The sequence below is a fragment of the Labeo rohita genome, chromosome 12 (assembly GCF_022985175.1).
Source record: "Labeo rohita strain BAU-BD-2019 chromosome 12, IGBB_LRoh.1.0, whole genome shotgun sequence".
Taxonomy (NCBI): domain Eukaryota; kingdom Metazoa; phylum Chordata; class Actinopteri; order Cypriniformes; family Cyprinidae; genus Labeo; species Labeo rohita.
In genome coordinates, this window is record NC_066880.1 from 12,342,396 (window position 1) to 12,360,973 (window position 18,578).

General features: G+C 36.9%; 1 protein-coding gene across 1 annotated transcript; it reads right to left on the reverse strand.

Annotated features, from left to right (window-relative positions):
• Positions 1-2,417: 2,417 nt before the first annotated feature.
• On the reverse strand, positions 2,418-18,244 carry tbx21 (T-box transcription factor 21). The gene is made up of 6 exons (XM_051124383.1): positions 17,480-18,244; positions 7,779-7,933; positions 5,861-5,982; positions 5,518-5,676; positions 5,109-5,170; positions 2,418-4,128 (listed from the first exon to the last, which is right to left on the reverse strand). Exons 1-6 carry the CDS (start codon positions 18,010-18,012, stop codon positions 3,330-3,332), a joined length of 1,830 nt encoding a protein of 609 aa, XP_050980340.1. The 5' UTR covers positions 18,013-18,244; the 3' UTR covers positions 2,418-3,329.
• Positions 18,245-18,578: the final 334 nt, after the last annotated feature.

Consider the following 18,578-nt stretch of genomic DNA (forward strand, 5'->3'; position numbering starts at 1 on the left):
AAATAAACAGAGGCAGTTAGAGTCAGTTGGCTGACTTAAAAAAAAAAACTGTGATCACAGAGTGACCACAGAATATTGATACTATGTTGGTTTTTGCAGCACTTTACAATTTCTCGGAAACTTCTCTGAACACACACATAGCTATGACTTTTAACCAAGGACTATTTTTAATTGTTCTATTTTACAAGTAACGGTGGTTTCGTATTCGGACACAGACCGTATGTCTGTGTGAATATTTGCGATTTGAAAGATGAGAAAGCTTCTATAAATTGACAGTTCTGAGTTCACAGGCTTCCGGTGTGTCCCAGAAGTGTGTGTACCGTCTTCTGCAGTAGAATCTTGTCACCCACTTATCTGTCTGAGGTCATTCTCACCTTTGAATGCCAGCGGTGCCTGATAGGCTTAGACTGAAGGCTCATTCTTCCTCTCTGTCACTGACGTCTGTGTGTGGGCTGTCTGCATGTTACTCTGTTGTTTGAATAAAGATGATGTATAGTCAGTCTGAAGCCCCTGCCAGGTGTCCATTTTTCCACCCTGTCTATCTGTATAGCATCATGTGCGACGCCGCAAGATGTGCTGCTGTTGGTTTAAGTATGTCCTGTTACAGGTCATCAGATTGACACTAGTGTGTTTATCTTAACTCGTGGAGCTAAATGAAACCTGAGGATTACAAGGCCCTGTCTCAAACAATCGCCTTCACATAAGTTGCCAGTTTTACTTGTACAGTATTAAAAAGTAAAATTGTTTTTCAGGACTGTAAAACTTTAGAGAGACCAGGAACAAATTACTATAGGTCTCAAGGTTCAGTTTTGTATTAATATTAATACTTTTAAAAATTCTTTGACGAATGCAGCGTTAAAAAGAACTACATTTTATTTATTTGTAACAATGTAATTAGCCCCCACACTTTGAATGGATACTTCATATAACTGCATATGTAATAACTCATGCATTCTATCAACCATATTATGTCTGTCTATTAAAGGATGGAATTCCAGCTGGTGCATACAGCCATGGTCTGTTAGACATCATGGCTATTTTATTTCCAGCATGTGTTGTCTGAGTGGCCTGGGCTTTAATGTGCTTATTGATTGTGCTCCCTGTAGGGTTGCATTTTGGGATTGACTGGACACACAAATGTTGTTCTGTAATGAATGCTCGCATTCAGATGCACAATGAATTAAACCTGCCTTGTGCCAAATTGTTATGCAGCACACAAGTGCGTACATCGCTAATCTGTTTAAATATAAATCTCCTTAATATGTACATTTCTGATATCATTTCCAATGAGATCATCCCTCAAATGACAAAATTTAAAATACTAAACATTACAGCATCACATCTTGAGCAAGTCAATTTCATGCCATTTAGAGACCAATTAGAGAATTTGTACACAATACCAAGGGACTATGGCAATACTCCAAGTTTTCTGAAGCTATACAATGTAAAAAAAAAAAAAAAATCTAAGTTACAAATGGAATTTCCAACCTGATCTCATCATGAAAACGTACCTGTGGGAACCTTTTCACAAGACGCGAAATACATACCGCCATGCACAGTTCGTGACATATTCGGTGTGAAATCACCACAGAGTGGCCCATAAAGCGTGTTCGTTTTTTCCCCCAGAACAGATGAACGTACGTTTTATTTGACGTTGGTTTTGTACTTGTCACCGCAGTTCTGACGTTAAATGTCATCTCAGTATGTACGTTTAATAATGTTAAAAAGATTTAATATTTATGAATTAGCTAATAAACCTATACATTAAGTTGTGAGTGCAGTGGCTTCAAGAAAGAGCCCGTCCACACACGCATTTGATCAAGTCCACGGTTTTCCAGTGGAATTGGTCTACATTGATACAGTTCCCGCGGGTTGTTTTACATGTCTGAGGGTTTAAGTGACCTCCATAACGTTATATTTAGCCCCTGGAATGCGAATTTACCAGGGGAACCCTGACAAAAAAACGTGAATTTTACACCCCGGTATGAGATTTTTATTGGGGGACCTCTCTAAATGCCTAGTTTTGAGAAGCAGTTGGGTGTGTTTTGTTGTGAATACCTGGCAACCCTGGTCGACACCTAAATTGAATCTTGTCGCATCGCGTGTAGTTCATGAGGCCTACCCAATAGTATGAACAAAAGCGACTGTGATGTAATTGCAAGCATGCTGTTTTAGCTTGTTTTTTGATCTCTCATCTTTCAGCTCTTCCATCGTGAGTTATGTTTTTCACAGGATTCGTACCCAAGGATTACAGATTTTAAGATCAATTCTGTGCCGGTGTTACGCCGAATTCTGACCCCTGCCAGATTACTACCCCCTAGTATTGGTAGGTTTAGGGTTAGGTGTGGGGGAGGGGTTAGGATTAGGGGTGGGGTTAGAATTAAGCAATCAGGTAGCGATTTAATTTGGCAGGTAATAATTTGGCAGGGGTCGAAAATGGGCACAACACCGGCTAAGCTACTGAGCAAGCTTGTGACATTTGGAAACATATGGAGCTGTAATCATAACTGCGTATGAGCATAATAACTCGCTGTTTTACCACCTCTAGTGTTCATTTCTGTTGAAAACTGCCGTGATATGTACTTATTGTTTCCCACAGGTACATTTACGTCAGTTTTGGTCTTTCTAGCTTCTTTGTAATTATTTGTGAAATTTACTATTGATTTCTAATTTTATGTCTTTTCTCATCCAATGCTATCATTAAGCTTTATATGACTTGACATGCAGCACATGAGTTGTTTGAACTATTTTTATAGTGATTTTGCATCCTTGAAGCTTGAAAGCACTTCTTAAAAAATGTCTTCTTTGTGTTACAGAGAAAAAAAAAGTCAAACGGGTTTGAAATGACATGAGGGAAAGTAAATGATGACAGGCTTTTTCATTTTTGGGTGAACTATACCTCTAAGTCGATGTGAATGTGACGAAAACGTTTTGATTGTTTGTTTGAGTGTGCTTGTGGCGCGTGGGTTGTTGTGAGGTGTTTTCATGTCTGTGGCTGATGAGGAGGACAGAGACAGTTCCTTTGGGGGAGTGTCAGCAGGTGTGCAGTGAAATCTTCAGCTGCTAAAGTCACACAGGTCTGTCTGTCTGTGTGTCTCCAGGCCAGTGTCTCAGTGCAGTCACATCGTCTTCGTCTTTTGTGTGACAGTGACCTTCAGAACACCTCCACATGACCCCCAAACATCTAACACAGGGAACACAAAGCACAGAGGGGCCACCTAACACCTGGCACTGTAGCTACTATCACAGAGAGCTTGATCCCTGCGTCTCGGGTCATGCAGACAGACGGTGGGTGGAAGAGAGCAGGAGCACAGTCTGAGTGCTGGTCTTCAGTGGGTGTAGAAGCCGTAGTAGCCCGCATCACTGCAATTGTCCTTTTCGCAAGCCTCTGCGCTGCGGTTGGGGGGGGAATTTTCCGTGCTGGATGTGTAAGGTGACACGCGCCGCTTCTTGCTCTCTCCTCCCTCGAACAAACCTGAGTCAGCTGAGTCCACAGATTTAACCGAGGGGGCTTCCATCCAGGCGTCCTCCCCCCCGGACTCTTTGGACTTGTCTTGGAGCAGCGTCTGGCGCTGTGGATCCAGAAGCGACGGGGAGGAATGGAAGCGCGAGTTCACCGCCGAGGGAGATGAAGACGCAGCCGGGGACGAGATGGTTCGGAACCAGCTGAGACTAGAGCCGGGTTTACTGTGGTGTGGGTGGTTAAGGTATTGTGGTGAGGGCCGTCCTGAGCTCCACGCTCCTGCGTTGGCACCAGAAACTGGCCCGGAAGCAAAGGGGCTTTCAGAGTAGTAGCCTAGAGGGTGGTGTGGGGACGACTGAATTGGAAACGGCTTGTAGAGGTTGTTGGGAGTATATTCGCTCTCGTACGCGTTGAAGTCGAGGCGGTTCGGCGGCACCCCCTGCTGGCTGGGCAAGTAAAAGCGGCTATGAGGGCTGGCGGCGGGGTCTTTGGGGCATTGCTGAGCCATGCTGACTGACTCACGGCTGTAGAAACGACTCTGAGGCAGAGGGCTCATGTATTGATCTGACAGGTACGGCTGGTGAGGGTAACAACTGCCTGGGAGGAGCTGCTGGCTTTCAGTTGGGGAAGGCGTAAGGCGGTCTGAGTCAGGAGGTGCGTACAGCCTATGTGAGAAAATAGAGGGTCAAAGGTCAACTTCACCTGGCATAACTCCTTTTGAAATGTTAATATATTAAGTTAATAATGTTGCACAGTTAATTAAACTAGTTAGACAGATAGACAGATGATAGATAGATAGACAGACAGACAGATGATAGATAGATAGACAGACAGATGATAGATAGATAGATACATAGATAGATAGACAGACAGATGATAGATAGACAGACAGATGATAGATAGACAGACAGATGATATAGATAGATACATAGATAGATAGACAGACAGATGATAGATAGACACACAGACACAGAGAAAATCAATAGAGAGATAGATAGACAGTGAGACAGACAAACAGACAATAGATCGATCGATTGATCGATCAATAAATAGACAGACGATAAATAGATAGACAGACAGACACACACACACAGAGACAGTCAATAATAGCTAGACAGATAGACAAACGATAGATAGATAGATAGACAGACAGACAATAGATTGATCGAAGGATGGATGGATGGATGGATCGATAGATAGATAGATAGATAGATAGATAGACAGACACACACACACACACACACACACACACACAGTCAATAATAGACAGACAGACAAACGATAGATAGACAGACGATAGACTGATTGATGGATGGATGGATGGATGGATTGCTAGATAGATAGATAGATAGACAGACAGACAGATCATAGACAGACAGACAGACAGTCACACATGCACACACACACACACACACACACACACACACACACACACACACACAGAGACAGTCAGTAATAGATAGATAGACAGACAGACAGACAGGCAGATAGATAGACAAATGATAGATAGATAGATAGATAATAGATAGGCAGGCAGATAATAGATACATAGACAAAGAGACAGACAGACTATAGATAGATAAATGACAAGTAGTGTTTCGCAGAGACCAATTTTCTGTATTTAATTTACTACAGGCTTACTTACGTGTCATAATTGTCCCGGAAACCTTTAGCAAAAGGGTTATGATCTATTTTCAGCTGAGTGATCTGTGAAAGAAATGGCAGGGGAAGAGGTTGAAGAAAGGGCAGAGAGTGGGTAAGAGTAAAGTCACATGGGCACAGGAAGCATAGTCAGGGAGACTAATAGATTACTGCCATTACCAAATAATTCATGAATTACACTCATTCTCTTTCCTACAGTCAGACTTAACATCTTTAAAACATACACAACACTTTACACACATCACAGACTCAAAAGTGCAGACATAACTCAACTCTCTCGCGTGGGTCATCCCACACTGTGATGATATGTATCTTTGTTTGCTGTAAGCAGTGGTTATGTGGCAGTTGCAATCTGATTAATAAGAAAACCCACAGCAGATGACGTTACTTACATCTGCATTCTGGTAGGCAGTGACGGCAATGAACTGCGTCTCAGGGAAGACAAACGTCTGAGTTTTCGAGGTCGGAAAGGGATCCTCCGTTCCATCCTCTTTCACCTCCACAATGTGAAGACGTGGTTGGTATTTATGAAGCGACTGCAGCACTATCATCTGTTTTTCAAGCAATGCAGTTGTCAGAGAGATAATGCAGATATGGTATGGTGCTATATATTTAACCTAATTGGTAACCGTAATCTCTGTTTGACTACAACCAATGTTGACACAGATGACTCAGATCTGGTTATGGAACAGGAAGACTGCTTTACTTAAGGATTTTATTATTATATTAAATTACCTGTGCTACATTGTTAGAGCTGCCTTTGTTATTGGTAAGCTTCAGTTTCCCAAAGGAAACTTCCTGTCTCATCCAATGATTCCCAGTGTTGGGAGAGTCTGGGTGCATATACATTCTGTTTCCTGAAAAAAAAAAAAAAAAATCATAATCATAAAAAAGAAACTCTTAAACATGTGCTGAATGCAAATATTCATGTCTTTAAACCATATTTTGCTGTCAGTGTCACATCATTTTGTTGTATTTTGTTAAGTCCTTTATGCTCACCAAGGCTGCATTTTTTTTGTTTGAGAGTAAAAAAGTAAAAAACTAATATTGTGAAATATAATTACAATGCAAAATTATTATTATTATTTTTTGGTGCTGAAAATTCAGCTTCAGGAATAAATTGCATTTTAAAATTTGTTAGAATAGAAAATAAACATTACTGTAAAAAATAATCATAAAAAAAACACTCAAGCATAAATATATGTACTGAATGCAATTTAAATATTCATGTGTTTAAACCATATTTTACTGTTAGTGCCACAGTATTTTGTTGATATACACCATTTAAAATGCAATTTAGGTTTGGGGTCAGTATGATATTTTAATGTTTTTGACACAGTCCAAGGCTGCATTTTTTATTTTATTTTATTAGAAAAAAATACAGTAAAAAAAATAATATTGTAAAATATCATTACAATTTAAAATAATTACATTGTTATTGTTGTTTTCTGGCTGCTGAAAATTCAGCTTCACAAATAAATTACATTTTAAAATATATTAGAATAGAAAATAAACAACACTGTAAAAAATCATTACAAAAAGACACTTAAGCATAAATATATGTACAGTTTAAATATTAATGTGTTTAGACCATATTTTACTGTCAGTGTCACAGTATTTTGTTGATATACATTATTTAAAAATACCATTTATGTTTAGAGTCAATATAATATTTTAATGTTTTTGTAACAAGTCTCTTATGGTAACCAAGATTTTTATTTTATTTATTTATTTTTGAGAAAAAGTACTATAATAAAAAAAGTAATATTGTGAAATATCATTTCAATTTAAATAATGAAGTTGTTATTGTTTATTTTTTACCTGCTGAAAATTCAGCTTTAAGAATAAATTACATTTAAAATATATTAAAATAGAAAATAAACATTATTGTAGTGTTCTATGTCACATGATCCCTCAGAAATCATTCTAATATGATTTGATGCTCTGGAAACATTTCTTATTATTTAAAGCTATAAACAGCTGTGCTGCTTAATATTTTGTGGATGCTGTTATACATTTTTAAGTGTTCTTTGATAAATATAACATTCAAAAGAACAGCATTAACAGTCTTTACTGTCAGCTTTTGATCAATTCAATGCATCATTGCTAAATAAAAGTATTAATTTAACAACTCTTACAGATCCCAAAAAATTTGAATAGTAGTGTATATAATTATTTGCTTATTTTTTATTCATATTTGTATATTTTATACATTTTTGTTATAGAATTATTGTAATTATAAAAATGTCATATTTAGCTAAGGAAAATTCAGGAGTTAAAAATAGGAAGAAGTATGAGTATTTCCAGTTAAAACGTGCTTTGTAAATTGTTTGGTAAAAGCCAATTAAGTGTGCAATGTCAAATGTTTTACTCTCTCACTGCCATGCAGTCACCATTGAGCAGCAGTTGCAGTGCAGAGCTGTTGTGGTGGGCCACATGCTTAGGTTCCTCTGATTGTGGCATACAGTGGTATCAGAAACACTCATGCACTTCTAGCCACAAAAAGACAGAACTATTCGTAAGTGAAGTTTTTTGCACTGCTCAGAAAGACTCACACTGTGAAAACCACAATGCAGATAAAGACATTTATCTTGTTCGTAGGGTTTAAAAGTAGATAGTGGGCAGAAAAAGGCACCGTGTGACTGTCGGGTACCTGGCATGTTGCCTTCTGCCTTGCCGCATTGGACCCATTTGCCTCCTTGGTACCTCCAGTGATGCTGGTCAGCAAGAACTACATCCACATATATGTTATAATGAGCCGAGGGGTCCAATGAGCTGATGTTAAAGCTGAGGAAAGGGAACATTCTCCTGTTGAAAGACAGATCAGAAAACACAAGATAAGATCATGTTGATAGTAAAAATGTTGGTATAATTTTGGTCAACAGCGATAACTGATAAACTGATAAACGGATACGAGATTTTAGATCTAGTCTAAAACAAGTAAATACATTTACATGAACGTATTAAAATATAACTATATCTAAAATAACTATATTTGATGAATATAAAAATATTGTTGGATTTTTAAAAAATACTCATTGATAGATATTATTTTTTATAATATTCCTTTTGACGTTTGTGAAAGGAAATGTTTATTTAAAAAAATTCTTATTATAATACAAGTGGTGCCTCTCTTTTTCACAAATCATTTTTTATCCTTGGTGAACAGAAAGTTCAAAAGAACAACATTTATTTGAAATGAATTTTTTTGTATCAACTGTAACACTTTTGTAACACTTTTGATCAATTTAATGCATTCTTGCTGAATAAAAACATGACACTGTATTGTATTATTAAAAATGTATTATATTTTATTATATTAGAATTATGTAAGTGTCATTTTTTGGAAATGAGAGATAAGGGTTTTAAATATGGAAAGTCTAGGCTAAAATAGGCAGAACTGAGATTATTTAAGCATATATAGTGTATATAACTGAAAATATATAGTTAAAGTCAAAAGTTTACATACACCTTGCAGAATCTGCAAAATGTTAATTATTTTGCCTAAAAACAAGGGATCATACAAAATGCATGTTATTTTTCATTTAGTACTCACACATGAAAGATGTTTACATATAGTCCACAAGGAAAAATAATTTGATTTTATAAAAATGACCCTGTTCAAAAGTTTACATACGTTTGATTCTTAATACTGTGTTGTTACAAGAATGATCCACAGCTGTTTTTTTTCGTTTAGTGATAAAACAACTAAGGACAACTGAGAGACTCATACGCAACTATTACAGAAGGTTCAAACACTCACTTTTGCTCTAGAAGGAAACACAACGCATTAATAGCTGGGGTGTGAAAACTTTTGAACAGAATGAAGATGTGTACATTTTTCTTATTTTGCCTAAATATCATATTTTTGTCATTTAGTACTGCCCTTCAGAAGATACTTACATGTGTCCCAGAAGACAAAATAAGTAAAATTTACCCTGATCTTCAAATTCAAAAACTTTTCACCCCCCGGCTCTTATTGCATCATGTTTCCTTTTATATAAAATAACTATAACAAATACTTTTTTGTCAATATCCATGTCAAATTAATATATTAATTAATGCAATGTATTTGTTTTTCAAACATTCATTCTGAAAGTTTGTCAAAGGAAATTTTGTTTAAAGAAATGACAAGGTGACGCTCTTTAGGAAATATTAAACATATGACACAGTCTTACATTATCTTTTATATAGTTCAAATCATCTGATACAATAAATGAAGTTCATTCATATTTGATACTTATTTGAATATGCTTATATATATGCGGGTCATATTTGGTGGTAAGCAATGGTTACGAGGGCACAGACATTATGATAGAAGAGCGACTGGGAGCAGGCTGTGTGTAAATCTTTAATATGACAATTAATAAAACATGCTGGGAGATGCATCTGCTTGAATGCTGTAGTTTTCCTTGCTAGACAGTTTTTAATCACGGTACAGAGATGGAAAGGAGGTAACTGGGAGGTCAGTATGTCCCACAGCAGAAAATTCGTGACTTAGGACTCAGTTGACCTAGTATGAAATACCAGTTTCTGTTTTTCTCTGCCTGGGCACCACTTGTGATAAAACAAACCATCCACATCAGCCATGCTGGCTTTAATTCAACCTCACCCAATACTATGATGCTTTCGCTCTCAATAATACACTTCAGAGATGACGTCTATATGCCACATGGCTGCCTCTCATTCAGTAGATTCAACAGTTGCGGGCTACTGCTCATGCTTGTATGTTTCCCCTCAGCAGGATGCTCCTGTCAGGTGACACTTAAGTGCAGTTGTCTACTCATATCTGTGTCTGTATCAATTCCATGAATTGGATACATACCAAATCATTTGTATATCGCTCAGAACGGATTGTGAGTATGTTTATAAAAATCTCTCACTCCCGATCTTGTTCTGTCTCCTATGCCTGTGAGCTTGCTGAGTGAAACTGTACACCTTTTCCCATTGGGAAGAGCGCATGGGGGTCAGATTATTGGAATTAGTTCTGCTTTATATAGAAAAAAAACAAGTTTTGACTTTGTACAAGGATATGGGAATTGTAAGTTCGTTGTAAGAAATTATAAGTTTAAATCTTGAAATACTTTTTAACATTAGCAAAAGTAGATGTACATGTACCGTACAAATGTTTGGGTTCAGATTTTGTTCATATATTTTTTTAAATAAATTATTATTTATTTTTCAGCAAGGATGCATTAAATTGTGACCAAAAGTGACAGTAAAGACTTTTACACTGATACAAAAAAATTGGTAACACTTTACAAGGTTCATTAGTTAACATTAAGTACGTTAGTTAACATGAACTAAGAATGGACAATACTTCTACAGCATTTATTAATTTAGTTAATGTCAGTTTCCTCATTTACTAATGCATTATTAAAATCACAAGTTGTGTTTGTTAACATTAGATAATGCACTGTGAACTAACATGAACAAACAATGAATGACTGTATTTTTATTACCCTAACATAAACAAAGATAAATAAATACTGTAATAAATGTATTGTTCATTGTTTGTTCTTGTCAATTAATACATTAACTAATGTTAACAAATGACACCTTATTGTAAAGTGTTACCAAAAATTTATATTTAAATAATATAAATATAAAATATCCATTCATTAAAGAACTCATTAAAATATTAAGCAGCACAGCTATCAACATAATAATAAGAAATGTTTTCATTTTTTTTTTATTTTTTCAAATCAGCATTTTCTGAAGGATCATGTGATACTGAAAATTCAGCTTTGTCTTCACAGGAACAAATTACATTTTTTAAATATAAAAAGAAATGCAAAACTGTTATTTTAAGCTGTAGTAATATTTCCAAATATTGCTATTTTATCAATTTTTGTTCAAATAAATTCAGCCTTGGAGACTTCTTATAACGCCAAATTTTGTAACAATTTCCTGTAGGTCTGTGTAAGTAACAAAACTAACCCTAAAACAATACTAAAACAACTGTTTATCATTAAAACACACATTAGGGTTACAGTTTGTCAATTACGTATATCATTTAAAGAAACAGTGCACCCAAAAATTATAATTACACATATGTGATGTGGATGTAAAAATGTGAAAAGTTTTTCTGAACTACAACAGTACATATAACAACTGTATGTTGTTACGTTTCTGTACACTGCAAAAAAAAAATCTGTAAAATTTACGGTAAAAAACTGGCAGCTGTGGTTGCCAGAATTTTACTGTAAAAAATACAGTAGCAACAATTTAGGTTTTAAAGATATAATTTAAATTTACACTTAAAAAACATATTTTATTAACTGATATAAACCTAGTGAAGTACTGAAATCTGTTTCATTCACACAAATACTAAACACTGGCATGATACTGAACAAATGCAATAAATATTCATTTAACAACATTAGTTGTAACCCTAATGCACATAAATATCAAGAAAAAACATAGTTATTTCAATGAAAAACCATCAAATGTGAACTGTAACACAGGGAATTCTGGGAAAGTCCGTTTATGGTTTTTCACTGTAAATTATACATTCTTTTTCACTTCCAAAAACTGTATTTTACAGTCAATTGACATGAAATGTCCAAAACAATTTCTTCACTGTATATAGTAAGGGAACCTACACTTTACTGTAGCATTTTTCAAGTCTTTTACCATTAAAATCACAACCATTTTTTACAGTCTACTTTTTTTATAACCTACTTCTGTTTTATACAAAAGTGCAGCTTGCACGCTTTGATAAATATCTCATTTTCCAAGAAGTTGAATTTGCTTTAGTGAGTGGAAAGAGACTGCTTTGAAAGATAGAATTAAGAGATATTTTGACCTGAAATAAGTTCAGTTTCACAACTTCTCTTTTCAAGTAGGGTAAAGGACGCCTATCGAGGATCAGAGCACGAGGACGATGACGCTCAGGGCGGCATAACACAAGCGGACGGACTGCCCACCCACGGGCAGCTGTAATCAATCATCATTCTCAGATGTAGCCTGGCATTGTGGGGCCTTGTGGTGGTGAAGAGACCGAGCAGGTGAAGGGTTTCTTCTTCCACATCAGTTGTCAATATAAGTGAAAACAGAAACCAGAATCGTCTCTGTATCATTCAACGCTCATGCGCTACCTCCTCGCTCTGAGTTATAACTATACCTTCTGTGGCAGTCACTTTCCTCATCTGACTGAGCCTCAGAAATTGTCATACTTATTTAAAATGAGACATTTATAAGAAATCAGTACCTGGAGAGGGGGAAACCAGTGGGTTTGCCACTGAGAGGAATGTTTTGCATGAGTGGGAGGTTAAGGTCTACGACAAAAAGTTAGAGGTTAACCTTTGGAAACTTATCTGCCACTCCTTGACTCAGTGATGGAGTCGTGAACGAGCTAGTGGGTGGTTGCCAAACAAAAATGCCTCCTCTGCTGTCTAGGACTTTAGGAAGGTGCAGTTTTCCATACATGTATGTGCTTCCCCTTAGCAGATGTGATCAAGACAAGAAGGGACACTCAAAAATAACTGTCTGGATATCGACTGGTGAGGGGCTTCCTGTCACTAATTCACCAGGACAGAAGTTCAGCTTCAGTTTATGTCATCCTCACGGTCTTGATCATCTGAAAACACAGCTTTTTTGTTCGCTTTTTTATGTCCAGGTAAAATATCAAACATGACACGTACAGACTGACATGTACAGTAAGCACGGCATGTTTACGCGGTTATTGTAAGCTATTATGTGAATGTGGTTACGTTCAGAAACCACTATATATTTGCTGATGTTGGAGAACCGTCATAGCTATAGAGATGAGTTTGTAGCACGGCTGCAGAAAAACAGTGGCTGGAAATGGAGCAGCCAGCAACCACAGCAACATGCGATCCCTTTGATCTTGATGGTGTTCTACTGATGAGCTACTGTCACAACTCATATGTTTCTGTCAGTGCTGCTTGATGGGATTCTGCTGGAATCGTGTACACAGCGACCGGCCTGTCCTGCAGTGAGCAGAGACGATTCAACAAGTTTGCTGCTTCTGAGGTCTGGCTTTTTGCAGCAACACTGCATACTCCATGCTACCATATACAGCTGAACAGGAAGTGATTGCTACTTGAAAAAAAAAAGAAAGAAAGCTCAAAGGCTACAGGCAGAAAGACCTTGAGTGGTGCAGGGGGAGAGACTACATTTTATGCACAGCCTGGACGACCGTAAGAATAATAACAAAACTAATGCACTCACATTGCATGGGTTGCTCTTGCTGTAAGTCTTTATAAATGCATATATAAAGTGGCATGAAAAAGTATAAGTAGCACACCTAAAAATGCACTGTAATATGTGACCCTGGACCACAAAACCAGTCATAAGAGTCAATGTTTTTAAAATTGAGATTTATACATCAAATAAGCTTTCCATTGATGTAGGATAGGGAAATCTGGAATCTGAGGGTACAGAAAAATCTAAATATTGGAAATCGCCTTTAAAGTTGTCCAGATGAAGTTCTTAGCAATGCATATTATTAATCAAAAAGTAAGTTTTGATATACTTACGGTAGGAAATATACAAAATATCCTCATGGAACATGATCTTTGCTTAATATCCTAATGATTTTTGGCATAAAAAAATAATAATTTTGACCCATACAATGTATTTTTGGCTATTGCTACAAATATACCCATGATACTTAAGACTGGTTTTGTGTTCCAGGGTCACATATAATAAAATATGAAACATTTTATATTTTTTCGTAAAGACACTTTTCAAGCTATTTTTTTAAGCACAACACAAAAACTTTGTTAGGTTTTATATTAACATTATTATTGATTTTTCAACACGTTTTGCTTTTTTAACTTAGTGGAACATGTCCATTGCTCATGTGTTGAAATACATCTGTGGTTAATATGCTAAGGGATTTTTCACATCCACTAAAATCACCTTGACATCTGTTAGTAATTAAAAAATGTCTCAGAAAAAGCTAGTTCCAAGTGTTTGCAGATGCCACTTGGTTTGCTATTTTTTTAAACTCCACACTGAAAAAAAAATGTGATAAAGAATTTACTTCAAAACTATTTTCCCTTAGAAATTGCTAGTAAATTTCACAAATAATTACAAAGAAATGGCAATGAATTAAAGACTGAAATTTGATTTTCTTGTGCAATGTACTCCAAGGCAAAGTAATGAACGCAATTCATGCTTTCTTAAAAAAGGATAGTTCATCCAAAAATGAAATTCTGTCATAATATACTTAATTCCATCTGCAGAACACAAAAAAGAAGATATTTTGAAGAATGCAGCTTTGCTGACCATTGACTTCTATTGAATAAACAACAACAACAAAAAAAAAACTGAGACATTTCTCAGAATATTTTTATGCTCCACAGGAGATGGAAAGTCATACATGTTTCAAACGACATGAGGGTGGGTAAATAATAACAGAACTTTTTATAACTGCCGTCTGTATTGCTAAAATGTAAGGGAGGGCAAATGCAGGCCAGATAAATTATTTCCGTCCACCTTTTTGCCGTGCTGCATGGTTTATTCTCATTTTGCAGTATATTTCGTTATACCATGCTGAGTATAGAAAGTATAAAGAAGTTCCTCAGAGTTTCACTACGCAATTTTAGACCTCACTGGTGTAAGCAAATGCTTGGGAAATTTCAAGCTTTTTGTGGCATTAAATATGAGACATGTGAATCCACTGAAGCAGAAAACCAGCTTTATTTATTGACTCCTCCGTCAAACCTACGAAGAACCTACTGATTCACATCTCCTATACAAGCACCTGAGGCCAGATTATATCTTTTATAACTTTATACATTGACTTTTGTAATGAGAGTAAAAAATCCTAGTTCCTCTTTTCAGGCATGTTGCAGATGTGTTTGACAAGACATTTTTCTGTCACTCCAGTATTTATGAACCACTGAGCATGCAGTGGAATGGATTATCTATGGTTTCATATCCCTCCCACTGATGTTCTGTAAAGAAACATTTTTCATGAATTTCAGTCCAGTTATTAGTCTGGCACTCGCTTGTTGCCTTATTTGGATCGCAGACTAGCATAAAAGCAAAACAACGCTCACCTACACCAATCTATGTTTAGAGACGGTGGCCCCATGCCTGTTTATGTTTAAGAAACCTGGTGGCAGGGGTAAGGTTAGGGGCTAGTTTTAGAGTTCGACTTGAAAAGGGGCCGAAGACCTCTGCACTCGTCTCAAGCTATGGGCCTTACGGTGCATTTCAAAGCCTCGACTCGGACTGCACCTCGACTTCTGAGGAAACGTGCATCACTGCGCTCACAAGGTACCAGACCAGAGGAGAGAGAGCAAAGAAAAAGCGAGAAAGAGAGCGAGAGAGGAAGAAAGTGCCTTCCTTCATTTCCTGCACTTCAAAGCGACCTCCACTGATGTGTATGGCCATCAGAGTCTCAGTGGTGCTCAACCAACTTTACCCCCAAATGCACCACCCCCCTCCTCCTTACTTTTCCACTTCCTGTCTTGGGCAGAATTACCTGAGCTGTGACACTCACTGGCAGTGAGAACCAATGAAAATAACCCTCATGTTGTAAACAAGAACGTAATAATAATTCACAAAAAATAATAAACTGACTCAAACTGATGCAATCTCTAGCATGTGAGAAGATAGCTTCGCTAGATTAGACAGAATTCAAAGGCGAAAAATTAATCAATATGCTGCTCGCTTAAAGATCAAGCATTAATCATCTACAAGCTTTTCCATTCTCACAATAGTCAGTTTAATTGTTACTCGCACATACGAGGGTGATTTGAAAATACAAGTATTGTTTATGTAACGTCTTTAAAGTATACCATTAATAAACTACACAATATATGCACTGTTTAATTTCTGTCTTTCTGAGACACAGTTGTGAAGACGTTTGCAAACATTTCAAGGCACCTGCCAGTAGGTTACAGGTTACAAAAGCATGCATTCACACACTTACACCCTCACAGACAATTGTAGCTACTGTACACACAGACGCAAGCATATCTGCTTAAAAGCTACCAAACTATAAACAATAATAATATTAAGAAAAAAATATATATCTTTGTTTTAAAAAAAAAATTAGACTATGACGTATTAGTTTTTGTGTGATGCATACAGTATGTACAGTACAGTACAAAATAAAATAATTAAAGTCATAAATGATGAGGAATTTTTAAAGCAATTTTTCACTGCTATATATAATATAAAATTTGTGTAGAAGCATTATGTTACAATTCAGACAGCGGTTGAGTGCAAAACATTTTGTCACTTTTTCATTTCAAGGTTAGACCTGCTTTTAAGGTTAGACCACATTTAAAAAGTGTATTATTTCTTGTAACTTAACTTAATATATATGTCATGTATGCATATTTAAAGTGTTGAATAAATTCCAGATTACAAGCGTTCATTTTTTTGTCTTCTGAAAATGTATTAACTCCTACGGACTAAAAGTGTAAGCGTCTTTTTTGTTTGTTTGTTTTGTTTTAAATGCTGTCAATTCTAATACATTTTAACAGGTGTGATCATTTTAGATATTATAATTCAATGCAACAGTTTTCAGTGTTTTTTATTCATTTAATTTTTTAACGTAAGAATTTGTGATAAATATTATCAAACTGACTTACAAGGGCCTACTTAGAAACAATTATTTATAGTTTTATCAGTCAACTTTTTAAATCAGTTATGATCACTGTATCTAATGTATGCCTTGAAAGCAGCTCTAAAATGTGTTGCACATCTGCAGATTATAATCATCAGGGACATGTTTAGTTATTAATGCTCGGTGACCTGTCAAACGTCCCCACATGCACTTTCCTCCCTCTCTAGGGTCCCTAGGGAACACCACCAGTGGTTTATAACATATATTACAATATTTTCAGTTAACAGTGCGTTTTTTAAAATTATTATTATTAGTCACACTGTAAACATGACAACTAAGTTTGAACATCACGTTCTCGCAGAACACTGCCGTCATTATTCTCAGTTTTTAAAAACAACGTAACCAAAATATGATCCGTTTTTGGAAACTCCTGTCAGAATTGTTCCAGAAATGAGGTAATTCACTTTCAAAGATTTGTGTCAAAGTGCATGTAGGTACAGTGAGAAAATTTGACAAATTGCAGTATTTGTTTACTTTTGACAATAACTGAAACCAGGTCGCGGTCTGGAGAAAAAAGATCAGATCAAAAGATCTCTGTAATTAGGCGTCTAAATTTACGGCACATATGCCAAGGACTCGATTTCATGCCCGCCTGCCCTGGCTGCCACAGCTGGCATTTAGATAAGTGCATATGTAAGAGGAATAAACGTTCATATTATGATCCACGATGTTACGCGTAAAAAACTTTACCATGATAACGACGACTACGTTAAAGAGTGACAATCCATAATGCGTCTTACCGTCCCTGTTTCGTTATAATCATCTCCGTCTGGTACTTGTGGAACTTTGCCCACAGCGGGTAGTTGTTGAGGAGCACTTGAGTCTTCCCGGACACCTGTAGACCAGGTAAAGTGTACATCGGTGTTCGCGGGTACCCGTGCTGAAAAGACGCCGGGTAGCCGTCTGCGCTGCTCGGGTACACGTCTTTACCGTTGGCTGAAGAATACGCATCGGCTCCGGCTGGAACGTAAGTATGTCCCGTCCCGCTCCGGCTGGTGAAGTGACAGCTGCCGAGCGGAGCCGGTGCGTAAAACCTCCCCGTCTGCGCTCCGGCACTTTGGTGGTGTTCCGCGTGGAACGGCAACGTCAAACTGTCCTGTCCATTTGGAATCGAGTCCTGGTAGTAAAACCTCGTGTCTTGGATGCCCATTTTGAAGTCCGGTAAGTCGCGGTTTCGGTGCAGGTGGCTGTTTAATTCTGCTTCTTTGGCGAAACTTTGCGCGTCTGTTCCATTCAACATATTGAGATACAAATTCCTGCCTATGCCGCCCATCTGCAGCACCGGTCCGAGCTCACTAGAGGTGTCATAGGTTTACCGTCCGTATGCTTTAACATTTAAAATAAGACTCCAACACAAACTCTCTATAGACTGTGAAGCTTGTCTGCAAAGCGCAACGTGTAATCTAGTTGTAAACTACTTGGGACGTCTTCACTTTGATTTATCTTAATATGTTGAAGACATTGCCACTGTGTTTTTGGAATAGGAATCGGACTTAAAACACATGATAAGACTCTATGATATATCCATATCTCGAATGATAATTGGTCCGGAGGTGGGCTTTACACTCAGACTGGGCGTGATAGGTTTGATGCGCTAGGACGGGCCTTCCCCTATTTACGGGGGCTTCGGTTTGATACTCATTTAATAGAACTCAACAGTCTTTCTAATGTGTATTAACTGAGCGTATACTCAGTAAAAAAGCTTTTATTTATGCTATGTATTTATGCTACGCATTAAGCTACGTGCGTTTTCAAAAATTTCGTATTAGTTTTTAATAAAAACAATTAGCCTTTAACTACTGTAGCTAAGTATCTAACAGAAAAAATCGCGTTATATTA

Coding starts and splice junctions, on each gene's coding strand:
- tbx21 (XM_051124383.1), bottom strand. CDS start 18,012: ATGGGCGGCATAGGCAGGAATTTGTATCTCAATATGTTGAATGGAACA. Junction 7,934..17,479: donor ATTATAACGAAACAGGGACG/GTAAGACGCATT, acceptor GTCTTTCAACAG/GAGAATGTTCCCTTTCCTCA. Junction 5,677..5,860: donor GCTCTAACAATGTAGCACAG/GTAATTTAATAT, acceptor CTTGAAAAACAG/ATGATAGTGCTGCAGTCGCT.